The sequence below is a fragment of the Pipistrellus hanaki genome, assembly GCF_964339955.1.
Source record: "Pipistrellus hanaki genome assembly, chromosome: 1".
In the NCBI taxonomy this organism is placed as follows: domain Eukaryota; kingdom Metazoa; phylum Chordata; class Mammalia; order Chiroptera; family Vespertilionidae; genus Pipistrellus; species Pipistrellus hanaki.
In genome coordinates, this window is record NC_140503.1 from 3,463,019 (window position 1) to 3,487,649 (window position 24,631).

A 24,631-nucleotide genomic window follows, 5' to 3' on the forward strand; every position below is an offset into this window, starting at 1 on the left:
CCCAGGGCCTCGGTGTGGGACCGGGTCCTCCTCAGCCCAGGGCCTCCGTGTGGGACCGGATCCTCCTCAGCCCAAGGGTTCGGCTCACACACAAAGTCACCGACAGGGAGTAAAAGCCACGGACCCGACCACCTGGACCTGTGCCCAGGTCACTGCCCACTGGGCCCTTCAGCCTTCCTCGCGGCAGGACGGACACCGGAAGTGACGCCAGGGGCCCCGTGAGCTCCAGGTCTGTGGTGCCAGGAGCGGCCTCGTGGGACCCAGAGTGTGTCCCAAGCCCACGGTCCCTCACGGAGCTGCTGCTGCTCATGGATCCTTCAGCCATCAGGTCTCTGCAGATATGGGAGTCCCGCCGGAATTACCGTGTGTGCTCACGCAACTCCAGCAGCATGGATGGTATTGCTCCTTTTCAATTATTTTTATATGAAGTTATATTTTATATGAAGACGTCCAATACATTTGAGGAAATTGTACTTGAGTCAATCCATTCCTGTGTTGATAACATTCCACCATAGAATTTTATACATGAATTTTTCTTGATGACTACAGCATTCTAATTTGTTTTTTGAAACCATTTCTATTGATTTAAGAGAAGAAGGGTGAGGGAGAGATAGAAACATCAATGATGAGAGAGAATCATAGACCATCTGCCTCCGGCACACCCCACATTGGGGACTGAACCTGCAAACTGGTCATGTGTGCTGACCAGGAATTGAACCCCCACTTCCTGGTTCGTTGGTTGACATTCCACCATTGAGTCATGCCCCTGGGCTAATTTCTCTTTTTTAAAGTTACCTTTGAACATAACATCTCGTGTTCATGTTTTGCTTTTCAGGTTGATCTTTAGTGAGGAGCTCCAATAGGGAGTTCACAGTTGACATTATTTATTAATTAAAGAATATGCCCTGTCTATGGGCGCTGGCCTCTGTGAGGTCATGTTTTTCTGCAACCCATCTGCTCCTTCTCTGGAGGCTTGCAGCATTTAGTGTTTGCCCTTCAGCAGTGACACATGTATGTGACAATTGAAGCAGCCCCCGAAACCTACTCTTCTCCCCTGCCCCTCCATCTGGGTTCCTCTTCCAGATCCTTTTCCTCAGAGTTTAATCTTTTCCATCTAGTGTAGGGGTGTCGAACTCAATCAGAGAAGGGGCCAAAATCTAAAATCCAGCCTAAATCGCGGGCCGAATGGTTTACTGAACAGTCATAAACTGACAATGTCATAAACTGACAGCGGAGTGCAGTGATGACAGCGCGGTGCGGGCCACATTGCAAGGCCTGGCGGGCTGGATTTGGCCCGCGGGCCTTGTGTTTGACACATGTGATCTAGTGGTTGCATGGCTGGGCACAGCTGCTGGTTCCTCAGGTCTGCGTTTGGTAGGTGTCCCTTCCAGAGTGCCCCTCCACAGGGCTCCATGCCTTGACCTGGCCCTGCTCCCGCCTCCTCCTCCTCCAGGGTCAGCATGTGAATCACAATGAGTGCTGTTGGATGTGTGGCATTGCAGACAGACATGTAAGGTGCTCTTGTCTCCAAGAAGCTAGACTGCTGGCTAAGTCGGGGTCCCGGGTTCGATTTAAAAGCAGCAAGAGAAAAAGTTAGTTACCTACAAGGGAGTACCCATAGGACTGTCAGTTGATTTCTCAACAGAAACTATGCCGGCCACAAGGGACTGGCAAGAAATATTCAGAGTGATGAATAGCAAGAATCTACAACAAAGATTACTCTACCCAGCAAAGCTATCATGCAAAATTGAAGGTCAGATCAAGAGCTTCACAGATAAGTAAAAGCTAAAGGACTTCATCACTACCAAACTAGTATTACATATATGAAATGCTGAATGGTATTTTTTAAGAAGACGAAGAAGAAAAAGGTAAAGATAGAAAATTATGAGCAATATAGTGACAACAGAAACATATCTATCAACAAGTGAATCTAAAAATGAATAAAAAATCTGATGAACAGAATAAACTGGTGAATGGAACAATGAGGGGCATAGAAATGAAACAGACAGATTATTGTCAGAAGAAATGGGATGTGGGGTGATGGGGGAAGAGATTAGACAAAGATCTTATATGCATGTATGCAGTAAGTATGCTTCTGTGTATTTCAGATTATTACAATTGTTCCCCTGTTCCCGCCCACCCCAATAACTCCCCTCCACCCAGTTCCCACCCAGACAATAAGGTGGCAAGGGCCTGCAGTGGGGTGGGACCCAGGTGGAGTGAAGCTATGGGGGAAATAAGAGGGATATCTGTAATAATCTTAACAATAAACATTATATATTGTATATGAAAGAGAAAACAGGCAAAACGTCATCGCAAACACCTGACAATAGTGGCAGTGAGCTCCTCTCAGGGGCCCTTTATTCCAGCCAGCTGAAGTGTTTATGCTGGAAGAGTCAGTACTTTTCAAATCAGCGCATCAACATGTACACGGTAGGAGACACACCCCCACAGGGCACACATTTTAAGACCCCGTCTGAGTGTGCAGTACTGCTACAGGGCCGCAGGGACTGGTGGAAGCAGCACAGAGCAACCTGCCCGGGCAATGGGACCTGCCTGTAAGCACACCCTCTCACCTGCTAAGTCAAGGTGGGGAAAAACAACTGATTCCAGTGACGTTCATTTTGTTTTCATCTGTGATAGTCATGGATGCTTTTTTATTTCTCCTTGGGGTGCTGAAATTGAGCTGGGAAAAAGGCTCTTTGCAAGTAGTTTTAATTGCTTTCTACGATTTTTAAAATATGGTTTGTGGGCTGTTGGAATTGTAATTTTTAATTGCCTTCCAAAAATGGAGATTTAAAATAATATCTGGTCTCACTCAACAGTTAGATATCTCAGTTGCTCTTGGGTCAACTGGCTTACAGACTTTCTCACAGGCACACACAGATTTCTTACCAGGTTTTCAACTTAACTTGATTCAACTGATGAATCTTAATATCCAAGATTCATCTACTGTACTACAAGGTTTGTTTTCACAGCAATAAATATTCTAAAAAATAAAAATAGAAAAAATAAAATAAAAATAAAAATCAAGTGAATTAAAAAATCTGATGAACAGAATAAATTGGTGAATATAAAAGAATCAGGGGCATAGAAAGGGAGTGGACTGACAATTCTTCAGAGGTGTGGGAAGAGACTGGACAAAAAATGTACACCTATGAATGAGGACAGTGGTGGGGAGGTAAAGGGAGAGGATGGGGTGGGAACTGGGTGGAGGGGAGCTATGGGGGGAGAAGAGGAAACAATTGCAATAATCTGAACAATAAGTATTTATTGAATTAAAAAAGATTCTCTCTTTGTCTTTTGCCCTTGGCATTTTAATTATGATGTGTCTTGGTGTGGCCCTCTTTGGGTTTCTCTTGCTTGGGACTCTCTGTGCTTCCTGGATTTGTAAGTCAGATTCTTTCACTAAGTAGGGGAAGTGTTCTGTCATTATTTCTGCAAATATGTTTTCAATCTCTTGCTCTCTCTCTTCTTCTGGTTCCCTCATAATTCGGATAGTGGTATGCTTGAGGTTTCCCAGACACTCCTTACACTATCTTTATATTTTTGGATTCTTTTTTCTTATTGTTTTTCCGGTTGGTGTTTTTTGCTTTCTCATATTTCAGAACTTTGATTTCATTCTTGGGATCCTCTAGTCTACTGTTGAATCTCCATATATTATTCTTTATTTTAGTCCATGTATACATAATTTCCAACTGATCCTTTTCCTTTTTTTTTTTTCTTTTTTTTTTTTTTTTGTATTCTCACTAAGTTCTTTGAAAGTCACAATAGTTTCTCAGAGGTTTCTAGAAGATTTTTGAATAACCTTATAACTTTGGTTTTGACCTCTATATGCACTATTTTGCTTTCTTCAATTCCTTCATTTGTGACATGTTTCTTTGTCTCTGCATTTTGGTTGCTATCCTCTGTTTGTTTCTAGGTATTGGGTAACTGCTAAATCTCTTTGAATTGATAGAGTGCCCTTGGTTGGTAGGTTTCCTATAGTGCCTAGTGACTCAGCCTCCCCAATCACCTGAGATGGGACACTCTTGGTGTACTCCTTTGTGAGCTGTGTGCACAGTATTGTTGTAGTTAATCCTTGATTGCTGTTGGTATCAATGGGAGGAATTACCTTCCAGGCCAATTGGTTGTGCGGACTTGCTGGGTCTACAGGGAAAGAGCTGCTGTGCAGGAGACATCCTTATGGGGCAGGACTTACTTTGGTGGGGCGTTGGTGCTCACTGAGTCTGCCCCTTGAGGATGTCACTTATGCATGTGAAGGGTTGTAATCTGGTCTGGTCTCACACTGACCACTGGGTACACTGACTCTTGGATCTCCAAGGAGGTGCCAAGTCAGCCACTGCCTCAGATCACCCAGCAGAAACTACAGAGATATCTGCAGATTCCTCCTCTTTGTTTGGGCTTTGGAGGTGCCAGGATGAGGCCCAGCTGTGAAGCAAGGCAGGCTGGTGCTGGTGCCAGCCTTGGGATTTTTATTGATAGCTTTGCAGTTTCCTGATCCAGCTGCAGTTTGGTAGACAAGTTTTAGGCTGAACAAGGACAGGCCATTTATATATAATAGCCTTTGCTCATAGCTTGGTTGGGGTTGTAAATTGGGTGAGGAGAGGTCTAAGGGAATATTCAGGGTAGAGCAAACAGAAATGGCTGCCAGTCAGCCCTGCAACAGGGAGGTTCCAGCACAGGAATAATGACCACTACTAGCATCTCCATCTGGAAGAAAGCCGCCCCCGCATTCATGCCCCGATGCCAGACAGTCCAGTTTCTCCCCGTATTTGTCTGGGTCCCCAGAGCCTTGTGAGGCACTGGACTTGGCACAAGTGGGAGCTTGTAAATCCAGTTGTGGTGCTGGCCTTTTAAGAGGAGCAGCTGGGTCTCCAGCAGCCTGTGTGTCACTCAGCCCCAATCCACACTGGATTTTACAGTACTAGTTCTCATGGCCCGGCCATAAGACTTCTTTCCCCAGCTATGGGCAAAGATAAAAATATATTTTATTGATTTTTTATAGAGAGGAAGAGAAAGGGAGAGTTAGAAACATCGATTAGAGAGAATAATCGATCAGCTGCCTCTTGCACACATACTGGGGATGTGCCCTCAACCAAGGTACATGCCCTTGACCTGAATCGAACCTGGGACCTTTCAGTCCGTAGGCTGACACTCTATCCACTGAGCCAAACCGGTTTCGGCTAAAGATATATTTTTAAATAAAGTATTTTCCAAATATACAGCATTACTTTGGTCATTTTTCTCATAAAATACATATTGGTTAGTGGTCTGTCAAATTGTTTTTTAGGCAGCTGACTGGTGGACTTCAGGGTTCTATGTCTGAACTCTTCCCAGAGGATGGGGAGAAGAATTCCGGAGCTGAGCTCTCTAGGTAAGACTTCACAAAATAAAGTGAATGTGTTGTTCCCTTAAAGGAATGGGTCAAATCTTTATAATTTGGCTTATGGGAAGAAAGTAATTTTTCAAAACATGGGTAGACACTTTTAGCTCATTGATTGGCAGCCTAAATGTTTAAATTCTGTTCTGAGTATACCTATATATTTGTTCTCTAAATGTCTTTCTTACATGGGCTAATTCAGTACTCCTTCCACAGAAAGTCATATACATAATCCTATTGTTAAAATATTTTCCAGTCTGGCCATCATGGCTCAGTGATTGAGCATCAAACTATGAACCAGGAGATCACGGATCCATACACAGTCAGGGCAGATGCCCGGGTTGGGGGCTGGATCCCCATTATGGGGCTTGCAGGAGGCAGTAGATCAATGCTTCTCTCTTCATTGATGTTTCTCTCTCTCTCCCCCTCTCCTTTCTCCTCTGAACTCTATATATATATATATATATATATATATATATATATATATATATATATGGTTGATTTTTTATAGAGAGGAAGAGAGAGGGATAGAGAGTTAGAAACATCGATTAGAGAGAATCATTGATCAGCTGCCTCTTGCACACCTATTGGGGATGTGTCCACAACCAAGGTACATGCCCTTGACCGGAATCGAACCTGGGACCTTTCAGTCCGCAGGCCTACACTCTATCCACTGAGCCAAACCGGTTTTGGCTAAAGATATATTTTTAAATAAATAAAGTATTTTCCAAATATACAGCATTACTTTGGTAATTTTTTATATAAAATGCATATTGGTTGGTGGTCTGTCAAATTGTTTTTTAGGCAATTGATTGGTGGACTTCAGGGTTCTATGTCTGAACTCTTCCCAGTGGATGGGGAGAAGAATTCCCGAGCTGAGCTCTCTAGGTAAGACTTCACAAAATAAAGCGAATGTGTTGTTCCCTTAAAGGAATGGGTCAAATCTTTATAATTTGTCTGATGGGAAGAAAGTAATTTTTCAAAACATGGGTAGACATATTAGAATGAAGTGGTTAGTTTCCATTTATAATGATATAGGGTGTATAAGTTAACTTTTATGTTGCTTTATTTTTTATATGCCCAGCTAAATCTGAAGTTTTGTAGGGAGAGGGGTCTGAGCCGCTGGCAGAGCTGTTTAGAATGCGGGGCCTAGAGCCGTTTGGCATGGTGAGCATGGAGACAGTGGAATGTTAGGTGCAGAGCGGGTGGTTGTGGAGTGGGTAGGCGTGGAGTAGGAGGGTTAGGAGTCGGTAGGTGAGGAGTTGGTGGGAGCGGACAGGGTTTGTGCTGAGTTGGAGGGTGCGGAGTAGTTTGGTGAACTGTCAGTTTGTGGAGAGTCGGTGTGAAAAGTCGGTGTGAGAAGAGCCGGTGGACATACAGTCGGTGAGTGCAGAGCCTCTTCCTGGGTAAGAAGGGACTCTCCCTGCCTCCCCCTCGGGGCTCTTGTGAAGATTGAATGAGCAAGGACAGAGGGCACCGAGCTCTGGTCTAGGGATGGGCAGAGAGACGGGGCCCAGGCGACTCCACAGTCTGTAAGCTAACCCTTCCCACTGCCAGGCATTGATCAGAACCGCGCCCACTGGCAGTAGGTCCACGGCTTCCCTTCCACCAAGAAACTTGGGTTCTGGATCGTGGGGGTAAAATGAACACAAAATGGAAACGCAGGAGCTACTGCCCACTCCCAGTTGTTAGAACTGTGCATGGGGCCAGGCTTTGAAAGCTGCCTACCGAGAGCAACGGACACATCCCGTGTATGTGTGTTCCCAAAATGAGAAGGCAGACTGGGGAGACTCAGCCCCCGAGGACACCTGCTGGTTTCGGGAGGGATCTGGGCAGGAGGAGAGATGAGGGAAAGAGCGGATCGGCTCCCCCGAGTGTGCTGGGCCCTTGGACAGGACTAGGCCCCACGGACTCCTCCCGTGAGGGGGCCTGTGAGGGCCCACCCTTGGCGTCCCACACCAGATGTGCCTGACACCCGGAGGCCCACAGTCCTGTCTGTTGTGTCTCAGCCCTCATTTCCGGGACACTGTCCAGAGCTGTTGGTTTTCTGAGACGATATGTGTGACCTGTTCAGAAGAAAACTGTATTTAACAACAACTCGCCCGAATAGCCATTTATTTCTAGTGCCCAGATGAGTGGAGTGACTGTGGAATTGAGAGGCCTAGGCTCAGCCCTCAAACCGGGATAGCTCTTTGCCCCACCCCTTCCTGGTTAAGGAAATGGGCTCACTGAAGTCCCATACCTATCAGCAGGTCTCTCATCCAAGCAGGCGAGGCTGTACACGTCAGACACTCTCGCATCAGGGTACCAGAGATGGGGCAGTGTTAGGTTTATGTGGTGTGCTTCCCTGATTTTCTGCTCCTGCGGACACAGGGGCCTGCTGCCAGCCAAGAGTCATAGGCTAAGCTTAGTGTCTTAAGTGGGCACCACAGAGGCCCTCAAAGCAGACAGGGCCTGCTGAAGGGGTGATGCCCAGGTTGTGGCTCCATGCCGAGGCGTATCCTGTGGCAGGCAGGCGGTCAATGATTCTCTCTCATCATTGATGTGTCTATCTCTCCATATTCTTTGCTCTCTGTGATCAATAAAAATATATTTGAAAGAAATACATTGGAGGTTCGGTGCATGAAATTCATGCTTCGGGGTGGGGGGCCCTCAGCCTGGCCTCCTGCACCTCTCCGATCTGGGGCTCCCTGATCTGTAGGGATCAGGCCTAATATGGCAGTCAGCCATCCCTCTCTCAATCGAGGACTGCTGGCTCCTAACTGCTCCCCTGTCTGCCTGCCTGACCATCCCTTAACTGCTCCTCTGCCAGCCTGATCCCTCCCTTACTCCTCTCCCCTGCTGCTGGTTTGATCACTCTGACGTTCTCTCCCCTGCCGGCCTGATGCCCCTAACACCTGTGCTCTAGTCCCCACCACCTTGGCTTTCTCTAGAAGGATGTCCAGAAGACTACTGGTCTATTTAGCATATTACCCTTTTATTAGTATAGATATTTAAAAAACAAAAACAAACAAACAAACAAACAAAAAAACCTATAGATAAGGCCTGGCTGCTGTGTTGCTTTTCTGAAAGGATAGATGTAGGTGGCTGATGTGGCAAAAAGGGTCTCTGCTGGCATCTAGGATGTGCGTTAAGCTGTGATTGTCGGTCCCCATGGCCTTTCCAAGACATGTTAAACCAGCTAAGGGCCTCACAGCTGTCCGTCCTCCTATCCTTGCTTTACAGCTCTGTGCTGTGCGTCACTTTGTTCAGACATCACTGACCTCGGGGTCTTCATCACCTACCACTGGGGCAGCATGTCTTAGTGGCTGTAGGTGTCCCAGCTGGGCCCTGTGTTGGAGTCACTTCTGTGCAGCTGTGCGTTAGGAAGTGAGCAGGTGCATGGAGGCCCTGCATCCGGGGGAAGGAGGGCAGCTGCACGGGGCAGGGCCTGCCCAGAGGGTGCCCTGGTGCGCATCCTCACCCACCCCTCTTCTTGCACTAGGAGCCTGGACAGAGCCCCCAGCAGTTCCTTGAGGAGCTGCTGGGGGACAACATGGCCCTGGAGGCGGAGCAGGGACTAAGGATCAACGAGTCCGACCACCGGAGCGCGGAGCTGGGCCAGGAGTCAGAAGGTAGGCAGCAGCCCCTGGCGCTGGGGAGCCGGCCTAGCCGCAGCTTCTCCCTCAGCCAGGGAGCTGAGCCCTTGGCTCTGAATCTCCTGGGTCAGCCCATCCTCAGCCCAAGTCCATGGGGTTTGATTCAAGGGCTGTTTGGAACTGTCAACTGCCTTCTCCCCAAGGAGAACATGAAGGGTCTGGCAGCATTGAAGTCAGGACATGAACTACAAAGTCAGTGCTGCCAGTTTTCTCAGCTCCCATGTGGACAGTCCCAGGAGCCTTCAGAGGACAGCACGCTGACCCCCAGCGGCTGTCTTACAACTGTGCGTGGGGGACTGAGCGCTCTGGATGGCAGGCACCTTCCCCAGCGGTCACTAACCTGCACTGTCACAGGAGCCCGGATTTCCTCCGTTCCTGTCCTCATCGGGCAGATGGGTGCAGTCTGCTCTGTCTCCCTGGGCCGGGGCTGGCTGCTCAGGGACCCCTCCTCCCCAAGGGCCTTACCCAGGGGTGGTAAGTTCTGGGCACACGCGCCCCAGAGGCTCTACCCCCCACAGACATACTGGTCAATTTTTGTGCCCCCCACATTGCCAGCTGAGCTACCCAACACCCCACTCTGAGGGTTGGCAGAGACCATGCCATGTGTTTGCCTTCTCTGTGAGTGTCTGAAACCCTTGACTTGACGGTCAGGTTGGAACTTGGCAAAAAGTGGTTCCGGCAGTTTGAGCATCTTGAACTTTTGTATTGGCCTGTCCACGGTCACCTGCTTTCTTCTTAAACTCTGGGTGGCTCCCCAATGCACCCAAGAGGAGCCAGCAGAGGGGCCACAACCCACAGCGACAGCACCCTGCGAACGACAGAGGGCATCCAGCTGGCCGTCTCTGGTCTTTAGACCTTGGCTTCAGGGGGATGGCCCTCTCGGAGGGATGACCATCTCGAGGCGGAGTCAAGAGGGGAGCGGAGGCCCCAGGATCCGGGCTCTCACTCCACTTTGTTCTTCAGCCTCCAGCGCGACCCTGGCACTGGGGCAAAATTCCCAGGCCCCTCAGGACACAGTCCTGGAGCTGCAGGGCGATACCCAGGCCCTGCAGGAGAGCAACAGCAAGTGTGAGGAGCTGATGAAAAAGAACCGGCAGCTCCGGGAGCAGGTAACGGAGTGTGTGTGTGTGTGTGCGCGTGTGTGTCCGGAACATATGGGCCAGCCGGAGGCCGGGTTTGTCAGGGGGTGACAGGTTTGCGGTTTGCTTTAAAGCCAAGTTCACTTTGTGACCTGACTGGCATGGGCTGGGTCTTTGGCTTATAGGTGGCAGAGTTGGAGATCCAACTACGAAATGAGAAGGATACCAACCATCGCTTGAGAAGCCTCAAAGAAAAGCTGTTCAAACTCTTAGAAATTCAGATGCTGCCCAGGTCCCTGCAGGTAGGCACTCAGAGCACAGGCCCCCGTTGCCCCTGCCTGCCAGAGGGAGGGTCCAGGATCACAACCGTGTCCTGGTCATTGATCAGTGATTCCCGGTGACCAGTTCCCTAGCTCAGCTGCATCTCAGACCAGCAATTCTCAGCCACGGCCGGGCCCCGGGGCAGGTATTGCCTCGCCGGGACACTGGCCATCTTGTTGTTGATGGACAGGACTGGGGGCCCGAGAAGGAGGTGCTGCTGGCTATGCAGGGTGGATGGTTGTTCTGTCAATATCTGGGAAAATTAGATGTTAGTGTTGTCCAGGTATTCTGCATCCTTACTGAGGTTCCATGTGCTTTAACAAATGGGGTTTTAAATGTGGTCAAAGAAGGCAACCAAGGAGCTGATCCATTTGCCCTAAAGTTCCCATGTGTGGAGAGGAGACGGGACTCACGTAGCCCCATGTGATGGTCCCTTCATGCCCTGGGCCGTCCCAGCACAGTTCCTTAAGCGCTGGGAGAACCGCACTCAGCATGGCTGGGTGTTGCCGGCCCCGAGGGTCCCTGCTCCTTTGGGGTCTGCACTTGCCCTGCTCTTGGCCCCTCACTGGGTGTGGGGGTGCAGGGATGGGGAGTGAGTAGCTCCCGGGGCCTGCACCCAGTGAGGCATCCTCACCTTTTCCCCGTGAACCAGGAGTGGGCCGAGAAGATGCAGCTTGAGGAGCTGGGGGAGCAGGCGAAGCAGCTGACTGAAGTCCAGGAGGCCCTGCTGTGGGAGCAGGAGACCAATGCCCTGGTCACCCAGGAAAATGAGAGGCTGCAGCAGGAGGTGGCCAGGTAACCGCCTCCGCCCTGCAGCGGCATCTGCCGGGTTTCATTCCCACCAGCTCTCTGAGCGCCCCCTGAGCTCAGCTCCAGTGAGGCCCCCCGCACCACCCCCCTTTCCCGTTAGTGTCACAGCTGATGGTCTCAGGGGAAGGGCCTCCAGCTGGTGGCTGGGATGGAAGGATAGTGACAGCTGGGATGGAGCGCGGTCCAGGGTTGGAGGGCCGCCCATCCCACATGACGATGGTGATGACGGTGTCGGGCACAAGCATCTTCATCCTCTCACACCTGCGATCCCGGGAAGGACGTGTGCTCGCTCCGCGTCATTCTCACGTTCCCTGTGGGTGAATTCACCTCCTGGCTGACTTGCATTGTCGCCCCCACATCGGTCCCCGTGGCCTCTGAGGGGCCTGTCCAGTGGGGGAGACACGGGGGTCACCTGATGTGCACTTTTGCAGCTGCGATTGAACAGGCCTCTGACTCCTGCCTGTTTCAGCTCTCACACTGCAAAGGAGCGTCCCTTCCGCGCTCCGTTGAGGACCGTGGGTTCTATTTTCGTGGTTTTCGGTGGCGATGTTGCTGTGTGAAATGGCCCCGAATGGAGTGCTGCACGGCTGTCTAGTGTCCCCAAGTGCAAGCTGTGCTGCGCCTTGTGGAAAATATCGGAGTGGCACCTGAGGGTCCTTCAGGCCCGAGGTATGGTGCTGTTGGCTGTGAGCATAGTAACCAAAGCGTCTTTAGGTCTTGATTGGTTGACAAAAATGTGGCCAGAGACTCCAGGAACAGTTGGGACAGTTGCAGTTACACTGACTCAGTGGTCACAGTGGCTTCGTAGGACATTATCCTGTGAATCGTGAGAATTGACTGCGCTATTATCCTTTTTCCCCCCATAAAGATGAGGAAAGGGGCTCTGAGAGAGTAACTAAGATGTTTGGGTCAATCCTGGGGGTAGTGGCTAGTCAGGATTCAAATCCAGGTCTTATCTCATCCCAGAGGCGTGACCACAGGAAGCCTTCCTTTGCGCAGCCTTGTTGGACTGGATATTGGGGCTACAAACTCAGGTGCCTGCGGGGGCAGGCAGGTCCAGCAGGTCGGGGAGGAGTGTCAGCCGGAGGCCAGGCCTCCTGGAGAATGCACACCCTCTGAAGGCTGTCAGCTAGAGGCAGGCCTGCGCTGCCGGGTCATCCTTTTGTTTCTGCTTTTTAACAAAAACTTAATCCTCATCTCAGGATTATTTTTGCACTGCCCTTCAGAGGGAGTGAAAGGAAGGCAGGGAGCGGGCTAGAGAGAAACAGCGATGCGAGAGACACTTCTCCTGGCTGCCTACAGCACACACCCCTCTATGCCACAGAGCAATCCCACCGCCAGGTGCATGGCCCTGACTGGGAATCCAGCCCGAGGCGGTTCCGTACACAGGCGGACGCTGTCTCTGCGGAGCCACACCTGCCGGGGCCTCTGCTCTATGCTTTCTCCCACCCTCCGAGAAGGGTGATAGCTGAGAGTTGATGTGAAACTTGACATTTTAAAATATTAAATAACTAACTAACTTAAATTAAATAATAAAGCTGTGTGGGCCAAACAGGGGCCCTCTGTGTTCATATGGAGTCTGTGCGCCTCTGGGCATTGAGATTTCAGGTATAACCCTTTGCCCCGGAAAGCCAGTCGGGTAATTATGACAATGATGATGATGATGCTGATGTCAGTGGCTTTACATAATGATCCAGAATCTCACAGTTTATTTGTGTCAGGAGTTGAAATCAGAAAGGGACTTGGGCTGGGGAGAAGAGCTGGGCAAAGACAGTTTCAGAGCAAAGATGTTCTGATTCCACGTTTTCCAAAAGTGTTTCAGTGCAAGAACCGTTTTCCAAGGAGGCGGCTCTGCAAAGCCTTCCATGGGAACGGCTGTCACAGGCTGCTCTGTTGAAGTGTCCGAGCCTGCCTGTCCTGTGTCCCCAGCCCACAGGAGACAACTGGGTGGCCACATAGAACCCCAGCGGACACAGTTGGAGAAGCACTGACTGTGCTCAGCCCTCATTTTCAGGGGACACCCTGAGGCCCAGAGGGGTGGTGGGTGTGATGGAGGTGCACCCCTGGGATGGAGGCTGGGAGTGCTCCTCAGCCCTGGGCCCTGTGGCTCTCCACCCGCAGACTGACCTCCTGGACCGAGCAGCTGCAGGCGGGGCAGGAGGAGCTGCTCACCAAGAACCAGGAACTGCAGGGCTCCTTAGAGAACGAGCAGCAGACTGTCCAGAGCTTTCATAAATTGTACCACAAGATGATGTTGGAGCAACGATCAAAGGAAATAACTTTACCAAAGCTCAGTGCCCAGTGCGAGGTGAGAACTGGGGTTGGTGGGCCTCAGGACACCGGGCCTGAGCCCTGCGCTGACAGCCGGGGGCCAGCCAGGTCCGCATGGGTCCTCATTGGCGTCTGTGCCCAAACACTGTGTGTGAATGTCACCCAGAGGCCGGGAGGCAGCCAGAGGCATTTAACGGGCACAAGCACCTTGGCTGGTGGGGATGTGTCAGAAAAGACCTTTCAGCGGACCTTTGCTGTTTTCTTTTTTTAAGCACATATATATATTTTTTAATTTGAGAGGGAACAAGGGAGAGGGAGAAAGAGATAGAAACATCAATGATGACAGGGAAGCATCATTCAGCTGCCTTCTACACCACCCCCGCAGGGGATACTGCCCACAACCTAGGCATATGCCCTTGACCGGAAAGGAACCCAGGGCCCTTTAGTACGAGGTCCGATGCTCTATCCACTGCACTAAACTGGTTAGGCCCTGACCTTTGCTTTTGCAGAGTTGGGGCGGTGCATGGAAATAGCCAAGTGCCGTTTTCTCTGTCCTCTGGGCTGAGCTCTGTGCTCTGTGCTCCCGTGTCATTGCATTGAATTCTCGCGATGCCTTTGTGAGCTGGGGGGCACGTCCTCAGACCTCTGAGGCAGAGGGTCTGGACTCCGTTTGACTGAAGCCAGAGCTTTGGCTTTCCTGCCCCTCCCACCTCAGGCCGAAATTCCTATCCACCCCGTCATTTGTTTTATTGATGTCAGAGAGAGGAAGGGAGAGAGCGAGAGGGATGGAAACATCAGTGATGAGAGAATTTCTGTGATGGCTTCCTCTGCACGCCCCCTCCTGGGGACCGACAGCTCCTCCTGGGCGTGTTGCTTGAATAGGCATCTCACCAGTGGACTCCTGGTGCTGGGAGGCCACTCCACCCGCTGATCCACACCTGCCGGGCAGCTCATTAATGAGATAGTTTACGTTTCTTTTGAAAATGGCTGTGAAGTCCCCAGAATCTGCTGTACATTTTGCACTTAGGCGCCTCTCAGCTCAGACTGGCTGCGTTTCAGTGCTCAGCGGCCACACGTGGGCAGTGGCCGCCCGATTGGCCGGTGTACTTGTCCTCCCCAGGTCATTGGCTGTGTTGGTCCTGCCGACGGGTGTGGCTCCTACCGAAATGGCCCTCTTGTGCACGTGGCTTTTCTTCTCTGGGAGCAGTTTCCCAGCAGTGGAGCCACAGGGGCCGTGGTGGGAGACACATTGTTGATCTCTATTTCAGTCGCTCACCCTCTTGACTAAGGATTTGGAAGAGGAAAGAAGGCAATTGTGGGGCGAAATTGATGCGGTGAAACAGCTGAGCAAGACTCTCCTGGAAGAGCATGCGGGGACCTGGCCTCAGAATAAGTAAGGGTGTAGGGTGACCGACGCCTGTCCCCTCGGCTCCGGGCTTCCCGCTCCACGCCCAGCCTCCACATTCAGGACAGAGAGCCCCCTGGCGCACTGGCGTCCCCAAGGCAGGGCAAGGGAACAGACCGTCTTCCCAGAGCCCTCGACTCTCCTTTCCCAGGAATGGTCTAGATTTCTGCAAGGAGGGGTGGTTGCAATTTGCTGGCTTCCAAGACATGGCCCACTGCCAGCCCCTTCTTCCTCTGCTTTTGAGTTAAGCTCCGTTTAAAAAATATGAGAGGTGAAGAGAGGTACCTAGGGGAGAGATCCAGGATCGCGGGATGAGCCCTTTCTGTGTCTGACTTCCCCTGAGTGATCTGGAGGGGGGCTTGTGGGTGCTCCGTGATTGTCCTCCCTCTGCGGACATGACACGGACCTGACTGTGGCATAGACACTGCGAGGGGCACAGGACCTGTGACCCGGTGGCCACGCACCAGCAGGGGTGATGGGATGTGAGCAGTGTGTGCACAGCAGACAGATGGTGAGGAGCTCCATGGAGGTGTAGAAGGAAGCGTGGTGGTGAGCATCGGGGTTCTGCTGCTGACCCGGATGGAGCCAGGGCCAGCCAGTGGGGCGGGACGTGGGGGGGCGTGAAGATGGAGCAGGGGAGGTCTGGGTGCAGGGAAGGCGCACGCAGTGGCAGCAGGGAAAGCCGGAGCCGGGGGCACTGAGGTGTGGAAGGCGTCCATGCCTCGCTAAGGAGTGGGATTCACTAGGAGTGAGTGTTTATGGGAGGCTGGTCTAGAGGCCGAGGGAGCTGCCTGAAATGAGGCAGGAGGGAGCGGCTTGGTGCTGGAAACCTTGTGGTTGGAAGTCAAGTAACCCGAGAGGCATCTGGTGGGCCCAGGGTGGCCTTCACCCCTCGGTCCTAGTGCTGCTGGACTGTCCTTCCTTGTGGTGGGGTATGGCTGGCCCTGAGGGACAGGGACAAGGTCACAGTGACCACAGGGTCCTGTCCCAGCACCCCGGGGTCAGGGTGCTGCTTCACCCTTCTCCCGGATTCTTCTGCTCAGCTCCAGCCGGCTCGCCACCCACTCAGGATGGCTTACCTGGAAAGCCACATTGTAGTTTGGGGCAGAAATGACTGTGGCCTGAGTTGGCTCTCTGTAACGCAGTGGGTATAAATAACCAGCGGAGGTTGGGCAGGTGCCAACTGGAAGCATCGGGCTTTGGTACCCAGGGGATGATGTGGTGATGGTTTGCATTAGACAGTGTCTGCAGGAGGCCAGGGAGTTGGCTGGCTTCCTGAGCTGCTCCGGGGGGAGTCCTCCAGCCCAGGGAGGGTTGCGGGGCCTGAGCTCCTTGAGATTGTATGCCTAGTGGTGGGGGTCGGTCAAAGCAGACAGGGAAGCGCTCTAGCATAAGGCCAAGGAGCACGACTGTGGGAGGACAAGAACACAGACTGGAAAAGCAGATGCTGAGCCAAGGGCGCCGGGAACCCAGCGGGTTCGGTGGGCCTAGGCAGCGGTTTGTGAGTCATCACTTCTCACTCTGCCTACTTTATGGGGAGCTCTCAGAAAAGCCCCAGATTAGGAGGCACCTGAGCAGCCTTTTGGCCAAAGGAGCCTGAGCTGCTGCCTCAATCCGGGCGACTCATATTCCAACAAGGAAACCAGCATGTGAGTTCTCAAAGCCCATGGATTTGTGATCCTGAGTTTCACATGCTTCGAGCCTTGCTCTCTTGAGATGAGGTCCAGCCTGACCCGTGGGGTTTTAGCAGGTCTCCTCGCGTGTTAGGTTCCCAGGCCCACACCACATGCTTCCATCTCCATATCCCCACGTGGCCAGCATGATGGTCCGGGACGTGAGTTGTTCTGGGCGACAGTAACATAGACACGTAACAGAAAGGTACTCTGTCACGAGAGGGGAAAGCCACCTGGAGCAGAGGCCAGGTTGGTGGGCCCACGCCACTTGCTACCATCCCCGTATTCCCACGTGGCGAGTATAACCGTCATGAGCTCAGTGATGTCTAAGTCCCAGGGAAATGCCGGCCCTTGTGCGCCAGGTCCCAGCCCGGGCCGATAAGTCAGTTTACACATTTTATGTAAAACCAGATCGTTTTCTCTTTCTCTGCTGTTTACAGAGGCTCATTGAAGAAGGTGCCTACAGGAAATGTGGAGGAGGAGGAGGACGAAGCCTTAACGAAAGAAGCAGAAGAGGCCAAGGAACCTGCTGCCGAGATGTGAGTTGTTCTCAGAGACGGTAACTTAAACTCAGAACAGAGAGCTGCCCTGTCAGGAGTGGGGAAAGCCACCTGGAGCAGGGGCCAGGTCGGTGGGCCCACGCCACTTGCTTCCATCCCCGTATTTAAACGTGGCGAGCATGACAGTCATGAGCTCTGTGATGTCTGAGTCCCAGGGAAATGCTGGCCATTCTGGGCCAGGTCCCAGCCTGTGCTCATTGGTCAATATACACATTTTATTTAACATCAAAATGTTGCCGAAACCGATTTGGCTCAGTGGATAGAGCCTGGGCCTGTGGACTGAAAGGTCCCTGCTTTGATTACTGTAAAGGGCATATACCTCGGTTGCAGGCACATCTCCAGTAGTGGGTGTGCAAGACGAGGCTGATCGATGACTCTCTCATCGATGTCTCTAACTCTCTATCCCTCTCTTCCTCTCTGTAAAAAATCAAGAAATATAATTTGAAAAAATAAATGAAAATGAATCAAATTGTTTTTTCTTTCTCCGCTGTTTACAGAGGCTCACTGAAACCAGTGCCTCCAGGAAATGAGGAGGAGGAGGACGACAAAGACTTAACGAAAGAAGCCAAAGAGGCCAAGGAAACTGCTGCCGAGATGTGAGTTGTTCTCAGCGGCGGCAACTTAACTCAGAACAGAGGGCTGCCCTGTCACGAGTGGGGAAAGCCACCTGGAGCAGGGGCCAGGTCGGTGGGCCCACGCCACTTACTTCCATCCCCGTATTTAAATGTGGCGAGCATGACAGTCATGAGCTCCGTGATGTCTGAGTCCCAGGGAAATGCCGGCCATTCTGGCCAGGTCCTAGCCTGTGCTCATTAGTCAATATACACATTTTATTTAACATCAAAATGTTGCCAAAACCGATTTGGCTCAGTGGATAGAGCATGGGCCTGTGGATTGAAAGGTCCCTGGTTTGATTACTGTCAAGGGCATATACCTCGGTTGCAGGCACATCTCCAGTAGTGGGTGTGCAAGAGGAGACTGATCGATGACTCTCTCATCGATGTCTCTAACTCTCTATCCCTCTCTTCCTCTCTGTAAAAAATCAATAAATATAATTTGAAAAAATAAATGAAAATAAATCAGATTGTTTTCTCTTTCTCCGCTGTTTACAGAGGCTCACTGAAACCAGTGCCTCCAGGAAATGCGGAGGAGGAGGAGGACGTAGACTTAATGAAAGTAGCAAAGGAGGTCAAGGAACCTGCTGCCGAGATGTGAGTTGTTCTCAGCAGGCGGTAACTTAAACTCAGAACATTGGGCTGCCCTGTCACGAGTGGGGAAAGCCACCTGGAGCAGGGGCCAGGTCGGTGGGCCCAGGCCACTTGCTTCCATCCCCGTATTTAAACGTGGCGAGCATGACAGTCATGAGGTCCGTGATGTCTGAGTCCCAGGGAAATGCCGGCCATTCTGGGCCAGGTCCCAGCCTGTGCTCATTAGTCAATATACACATTTTATTTAACATCAAAATGTTGCCGAAACCGATTTGGCTCAGTGGATAGAGCATGGGCCTTTGGACTGAAATGTCCCTGGTTTGATTACGGTCAAGGGCATGTACCTCTGTTGGCAAACACATCTCCAGTAGTGGGTGTGCAAGAGGAGACTGATCGATGACTCATCAATGACTCTAACTCTCTATCCCTCTCTTCCTCTCTGTAAAAAAAAATCAATAAATATATTTTGAAAAAATAAATAAAAATAAATCAAATTGTTTTCTCTTTCTCCGCTGTTTACAGAGGCTCACTGAAACCAGTGCCTCCAGGAAATGCGGACGAGGAGGAGGACGAAGACTTAATGAAAGAAACAAAAGAGGCCAAGGAAACTGCTGCCGAGATGTGAGTTGTTCTCAGCGGCGGTAACTTAAACTCAGAACAGAGGGCTGCCCTGTCAGGAGTGGGGAAAGCCACCTGGAGCAGGGGCCAGGTCGGTGGGCCCAGGCCACTTGCTTCCATCCCCGTATTTAAACGTGGCGAGCATGACAGTCATGAGCTCCATGATGTCTGAGTCCCAGGGAAATGCTGGCCATTCTGGGCCAGGTCCCAGCCTGTGCTCATTGGTCAATATACACATTTTATTTAACATCAAAATGTTGCCGAAACCGATTTGGCTCAGTGGATAGAGCATGGGCCTTTGGACTGAAAGGTCCTTGGTTCGATTATGGTCAAGGGCATGTACCTCGGTTGCAAGCACATCTCCAGTAGTGGGTGTGCAAGACGAGGCTGATCGATGACTCATCGATGACTCTAACTCTCTATCCCTCTCTTCCTCTCTGTAAAAAAATCAATAAATATTATATTTTTTAAAAATAAATAAAAATAAATGAAATTGTTTTCCCTTTCTCCTCTGTTTACAGAGGCTCACTGAAACCAGTGCCTGCAGGAAATGCGGAGGAGGAGGAGGACGAAGACTTAAGGAAAGAAGCAAAAGAGGCCAAGGAACCTGCTGCTGAGATGTGAGTTGTTCTCAGCGGCGGTAACTTAAACTCAGAACAGAGAGCTGCCCTGTCAGGAGTGGGAAAAGCCACCTGGAGCAGGGGCCTGTTTGGTGGGCCTCCACCTTCCCTTCTGTGGCAGGTCCCCTGTGCTAACGTCCCTCCCAGCTCTGAAAGAATGGAGTTTCTTTCTGTCCCGCCATCGCCATCGGGGGCATGGCGAATGCAGCTGGGTCCGAGCCTGAGCCCCAAGAGTTGGGCCTTCAGGCTGTCCTGCCCCAGCCCAGCCTTGGGGTCAAATCACCATGAATCCCGCAAGGCCTCCTGTGGACATCCCAGAAGTTCAGCATTTCCCAGCCTCCGCCCGGCCCTGGAGTGGATAGCACATCAAGGCATCAGTGGGGAAAGAGAGGGAGCTGAGGAAGCACAGTGCTGCTCTGCTGCAGAGCCGGGATTGAACCAGATGCGGTTCTTCTTGTGACATGAGAATGCCATTTGAAGTTAGCTGCAATGATTACCCTTTAAGTTCACTGCTTCCATTTATTTATTTTTATTTCATTTTATTTATTCTCTATAATAACAGGCTAATATGCAACTTGTGCACTCACTGGGAGTTTGACCAGAGAACGGGGACAGCCAGCCAACAGCCTGCGGTCCCTCCTCCAGGCAGGCCAGGCCAGATGGGGCCCGGTATCGGGTTGGGCCGGCCAAACCCCACCCATGCACCAATTGGTGCACTGAGCCTCTAGTCTATATATTTGGAAAAACATTTTTATTGTTTTCAGAGAGGAAGGGAGAGAGAGAAACACCAATGATGAGAGCGAATCATTAATTGGCTGCCTCCTGCACGTCCTACATGGGGAATTAAGCCCGAAACCCGGGCATGTGAACCTTGACCAGAATGGAACCCAGGACCCTTCAGTCCAGAGACCATCACTCTATCCACTGAGCCCAACTGGCTAGGGCTATTTTAAGTTTTTTTAAACATCACCTCGGGGTGGGAAAGAGAGAGAGAGACCTCAGTATGAGAGAGACACATTGAATGGTTGCCAGCCCACACCCCCCCACTGGGCCCAGGGATAAATCTGTAACCCAGGTACATGCCCTTGACCCAGAATGAAACCCTGGACCCTTGGGTGCTCAGGCCAGTGCTCTAACCCCTGCGGCACGCCGGTCAGTGTTCACTCTTTTTCATCCAAATGGCCCACTGGGCCTGCCCTCTTGCCCCCTCACCCCAATTCCTCACTGCCGGGAAGGGGCAAAGTCTGTCCGCCTGTCCCACGTACTATTAGCTCTGGCCGGAAATGAGGAGGTCCTGCTCTTATGGAAATGGCCCTTGGATGCACAATTGCCAGCACAGCTAGATGAGCACGGCACCTGTTCCGGTGCCTCCCAGGGACCCAGAGTGGAGGCCGCATGTGAAGTTCTGGTTCCCGAGAGAGAGGCTAGTGTGGTTCCTGCCACCGGGAACGCTTCTCCCCTCCCTGGGTCTGTGCCAATGAACTGCAAATGTGTCCCATGCCCTGAGGCCACATGCGATGGTCATGGTGCTGGTGACACGTTCGTGGGAACCTGGTGCTGAAGCCCCAGTTAACGGCCACTTTCCCGGTTGAAGGGACAGCGAGGGTTGGCATGTCCTGAACCTCTGCTTCTAATAGGAAAAAGCGCAGGAGTCGACTAAGAGCGTTCCTCAGATTCTTCCAACGCCAGAGACACGGCTCAAGAGGACAAGCCAAGTCACCCGCAGAGAGTGCTCCCGGGTCCCCGGAGGCCACCCCAGCCGGCTCGGGCCGGCTGGAAGACAGAGACACCGGCAGTGAGCCCCTGCCAAAAGGTAGGAGTCGCTGGCCTGGCTGCAGGAGGGCAGTGAAGGGGAGGATGGCAGGCCTCCCTCGTGGGCAGGGCAGAAGCATCGAGGAGCCAGCTGGGTGTGCACACGTGTGCTTGGAGTCTGAAAGGGGTGCTCCGCACACACCCACCCACGTCGGGCCCCTTACGTGTGTGGACACCCAAGTAGAGAATGTGAACCCCCGTCTCTGTTGTGGTGGTTTCGTCCCAGAACCATTTAGTACCTTCAGCATGAGAAGCCTCCCCATCCATCACGCACACTGTGGTGGGTCCTCGAGTATCCAGAGCGGATCTCCCGACAGTTACCGCAGAGACAAGCTCAGGAGAGTATGTTTGTGGGCTTCCTGGTCTGTGCCAGGCCTCGGATTAGCCATTTCTGTAGGGAGATCCCACGCATGTAACACGTCATGGACATCTGCCGGGTCTTCAGCAAGGCTCAGGCTCTGCTCTTCCCGGGCCTCTAAAAGCAGGTGGGGTTCTCCTTCCTCCTGATCCGGCCCTGAATCCTCCCACCAGGGGGCGCGCATTTAGGACTGTGGCGGGCATGATCCAGAGGTGCCAGGGGTTTTCTAGCTGCATGTGCTGCTTGCGTTTCCTGGGACCCAAGAGGCTGGCAGCTGTGAGCTGCCCCATTTCGTGCTCATAAAAAGAAAATGAATGGGTGGTGGCAGTGACGGTTTTGTCAGCATTGCCAGCTTGCTGACAGTGACTGTGAGATGCCCCGACTGCATCCTGGTTTCAGAGAAGTGAGGCGTGGTGGTGGTGGTGGTGTGTATGTGGGGGGTGGGGGGGGTGTTGTTCATCTTACAACCGACCGAAGAGAGCCATCGCCTTAAATGTGGTGGCTTAAATTAGTTTTCAAATTCACTTGGAAATATTATTTTATTGGTTATTCTATCTAATTAAAGAGTTATATGCAAATTGATATATCTCTGCCACACCAACAAGCCATGCCCACCATCCTATCAGGATTGAGTATGCAAATTAACCCAACCAAGGTGGCTGCGGCCACAGAGAGAGCAGAAGGCTTGGGTTTCTCCGGCAATGGAGGAAATCAAGCTTTCTTCCTGCCATGGTCTGCCTTGGCTTCTGCTAATGCCTACAAAGTTTCAATTATAGAAGATGCATAAATCCCAGCAAAAAATGGTTGCAGCCACGTAGTGAGCAGGAGGCTTAGCTCTGCTCAAGGCTACAAAGTTTCAATTATAGAGGATGAATGAATCGCAGATACCAGGACCTCCTCTTGGGTTGATAGGGGGCGTGGCCTGTGTGCAAACCACAAAAGGCCCCTGGCCCAGGCCACCTCACACCTCAAGGGAACCACCACCCTGGTCCGAGGCACCCTTCAGGGCAAACCAGCCGGCCCCCACCCGTTCACCAGCCCTCCATCCTATCTAATCCTCTTATCTAATAAATGAATAATATGAAAATTGACTGTCACGCCAACATTCAAAATGGCTGCCCCATTGGAGTCAAAGATGACTGACCTCATGTGGACACAAGATGGACACAACAAGATGGCCAGCAGGGGAGGGCAGTTGGGAGGGACCAGGTCTGCAAGGGAGGGCCGTTGGGGGCATTGAAGACTGTAGGAGAGGGCAGTTAGGCATGACCAGGCAGCAGAGGAGGGAAATTGTTGGGCGACTGGAGGAAAGGGCAGTTGGGTGGCGGGGACCTAAGCCTGCAGGGGAAAGTAGTTGTGAACGTTAGGCATCAATCCGGCTCACAGGGGAGTGGTTAGGGGGTGATCAGGCTGGCAGGCAGAAGCAGTTGGGGGCAATCAGGAAGGAAGGCAGGCAAGCAGTTGGGAGCCAGCAATCCTGGATTGTGAGAAGGATGTCCGACTGCACATTTAGGCCTGATCCCGGTAGGCAGTGGAACATCTTCAGATTGGAGAGGGTGTAGGCTGGGCTGGGGGACACCCTGCCCCCTGTGCACGAATTTTCTGCACCGGGCCTCTAGTTCACCTGTAAACCCGCCAAACGTGCGCCCTGGGAAAGTGCAATTTGCTGAAGGACACTGGGACTTTCTGAAGACGGGCCAGGCCTGAGACTCGTGCGCTCCCAGGGGCTGGCGTTACAGGACCCCACAGGACCCAGGGCTTGGGACAAGCCGCCGTGTGAGCGTGACTGGCGCACCAGCCGTTCCGGGGGGCCGTCACCACTTCAGGTCCTGCCGTGTGGCTCGAGATGCAGCCATGAAGTGTTCGCTCCCGGACCCACTGTCTGGGGACTGGTGCTTGCATTCCCAGCCTCTCAGGAGGCGAATTGGGTGAAACCCTCACGTGCAGGTAAATGATCATGAAGCTTATTGACTTATTGACATTGTTTTATCCAGAGGGTTCTGTAGCCTCAGGTTTTCATACTGGCCCTTCAAACTCTTTGACATGTACTACGTCAACTCCTGGGATTGGCTAAGTTGATTAGTGAGCTATAATCAGCCTAATTGAGTTAGCAACACTTTCTGAGAAAGAACTGCTTGACAGATCCAGCTGTGGTTGAATCCATGAGTGAGCAGGTCTGTGGTTGATGTTAGTAACCGCAGCCGCGCGATGGTGCTTTCTGGGCTCAGCGGCCTTTCTGTAGGTGACCCGCCTAACCCGTCTCCTTGAGTCTAACTGCAGGGTGAGCTGGGCATGCTTCCTGTCCCCTGTTCAGAGCCGGGAAGGTGAGGCTTGACAAGGGTAAGCACTGGCCCAGAGGACAAGTGTTGGAGCTGGGTTCCGAACCGGGCCTGACAGATTCCGGGCCCGAGCTCTTAACCTCTGTGAGCAGGGCCTGCACTCCCAGCTGCTTTGGTCCCTGAAGATGCTACACCATCTTGGGGCACCAGCACTGAAGAGTGGGTCTCTTCTCCTTTGGTGTGAGCTGTGGCCAGCAGGTGGTGCTGTGGGGGCAGAAATAACAGGGGTGCAGCCCTGCACTTGAATCCTCAGTGAGAACTGGGAGAAATCCCTTCTATTCATCCATGTACATGACGAGTTGAGGAAGTCAGACCACTCGCCTGCTCTCATGAGACTATGATTTGAAGGTTGTGAAGGGCAAACCTAGAGGAGAGGATGTGTCAGGATCTAAACTGCGATGATCCTTGGTTTTGAGGGTGTTTGGGTATGAAATAGAGGTAGACATTTTCTTTTTTCTTTTCTTTTTTAAAAGTATATTTTATTGATTTTTTTGTAGAGAAGAAGAGAGAGGGATAGAGAGTTAGAAACATCGATG

At 51.8% G+C, this 24,631-nt stretch overlaps 1 protein-coding gene across 4 annotated transcripts in view; it reads left to right on the forward strand.

Moving 5' to 3' along the window:
• Positions 1 to 24,631, forward strand: part of LOC311629897 (uncharacterized protein) — a 67,198-nt gene continuing 42,567 nt past the window's right edge. Inside the window, exons 1-15 of one of the 4 annotated variants that reach the window (XR_014796285.1) lie at positions 1 to 396; positions 5,294 to 5,377; positions 8,868 to 8,997; positions 9,985 to 10,130; positions 10,286 to 10,402; positions 11,074 to 11,216; positions 13,353 to 13,539; positions 14,771 to 14,895; positions 17,021 to 17,119; positions 17,638 to 17,736; positions 18,253 to 18,351; positions 18,871 to 18,969; positions 19,488 to 19,586; positions 21,224 to 21,399; positions 23,376 to 23,703. Coding sequence is in view for 2 of the 4 variants with exons in the window: in XM_084898440.1 (XP_084754566.1) it covers positions 8,919 to 8,997; positions 9,985 to 10,130; positions 10,286 to 10,402; positions 11,074 to 11,216; positions 13,353 to 13,539; positions 14,771 to 14,895; positions 17,021 to 17,119; positions 17,638 to 17,736; positions 18,253 to 18,351; positions 18,871 to 18,969; positions 19,488 to 19,586; positions 21,224 to 21,399 (1,468 nt within the window). In the remaining 2 variants the exon portion in view is untranslated. The remainder of the gene's footprint in view (positions 397 to 5,293; positions 5,378 to 8,867; positions 8,998 to 9,984; positions 10,131 to 10,285; positions 10,403 to 11,073; positions 11,217 to 13,352; positions 13,540 to 14,770; positions 14,896 to 17,020; positions 17,120 to 17,637; positions 17,737 to 18,252; positions 18,352 to 18,870; positions 18,970 to 19,487; positions 19,587 to 21,223; positions 21,400 to 23,375; positions 23,704 to 24,631) is intronic. The other 3 variants (XR_014796286.1, XM_084898440.1, XM_084898439.1) reach the window with 3 other exon arrangements.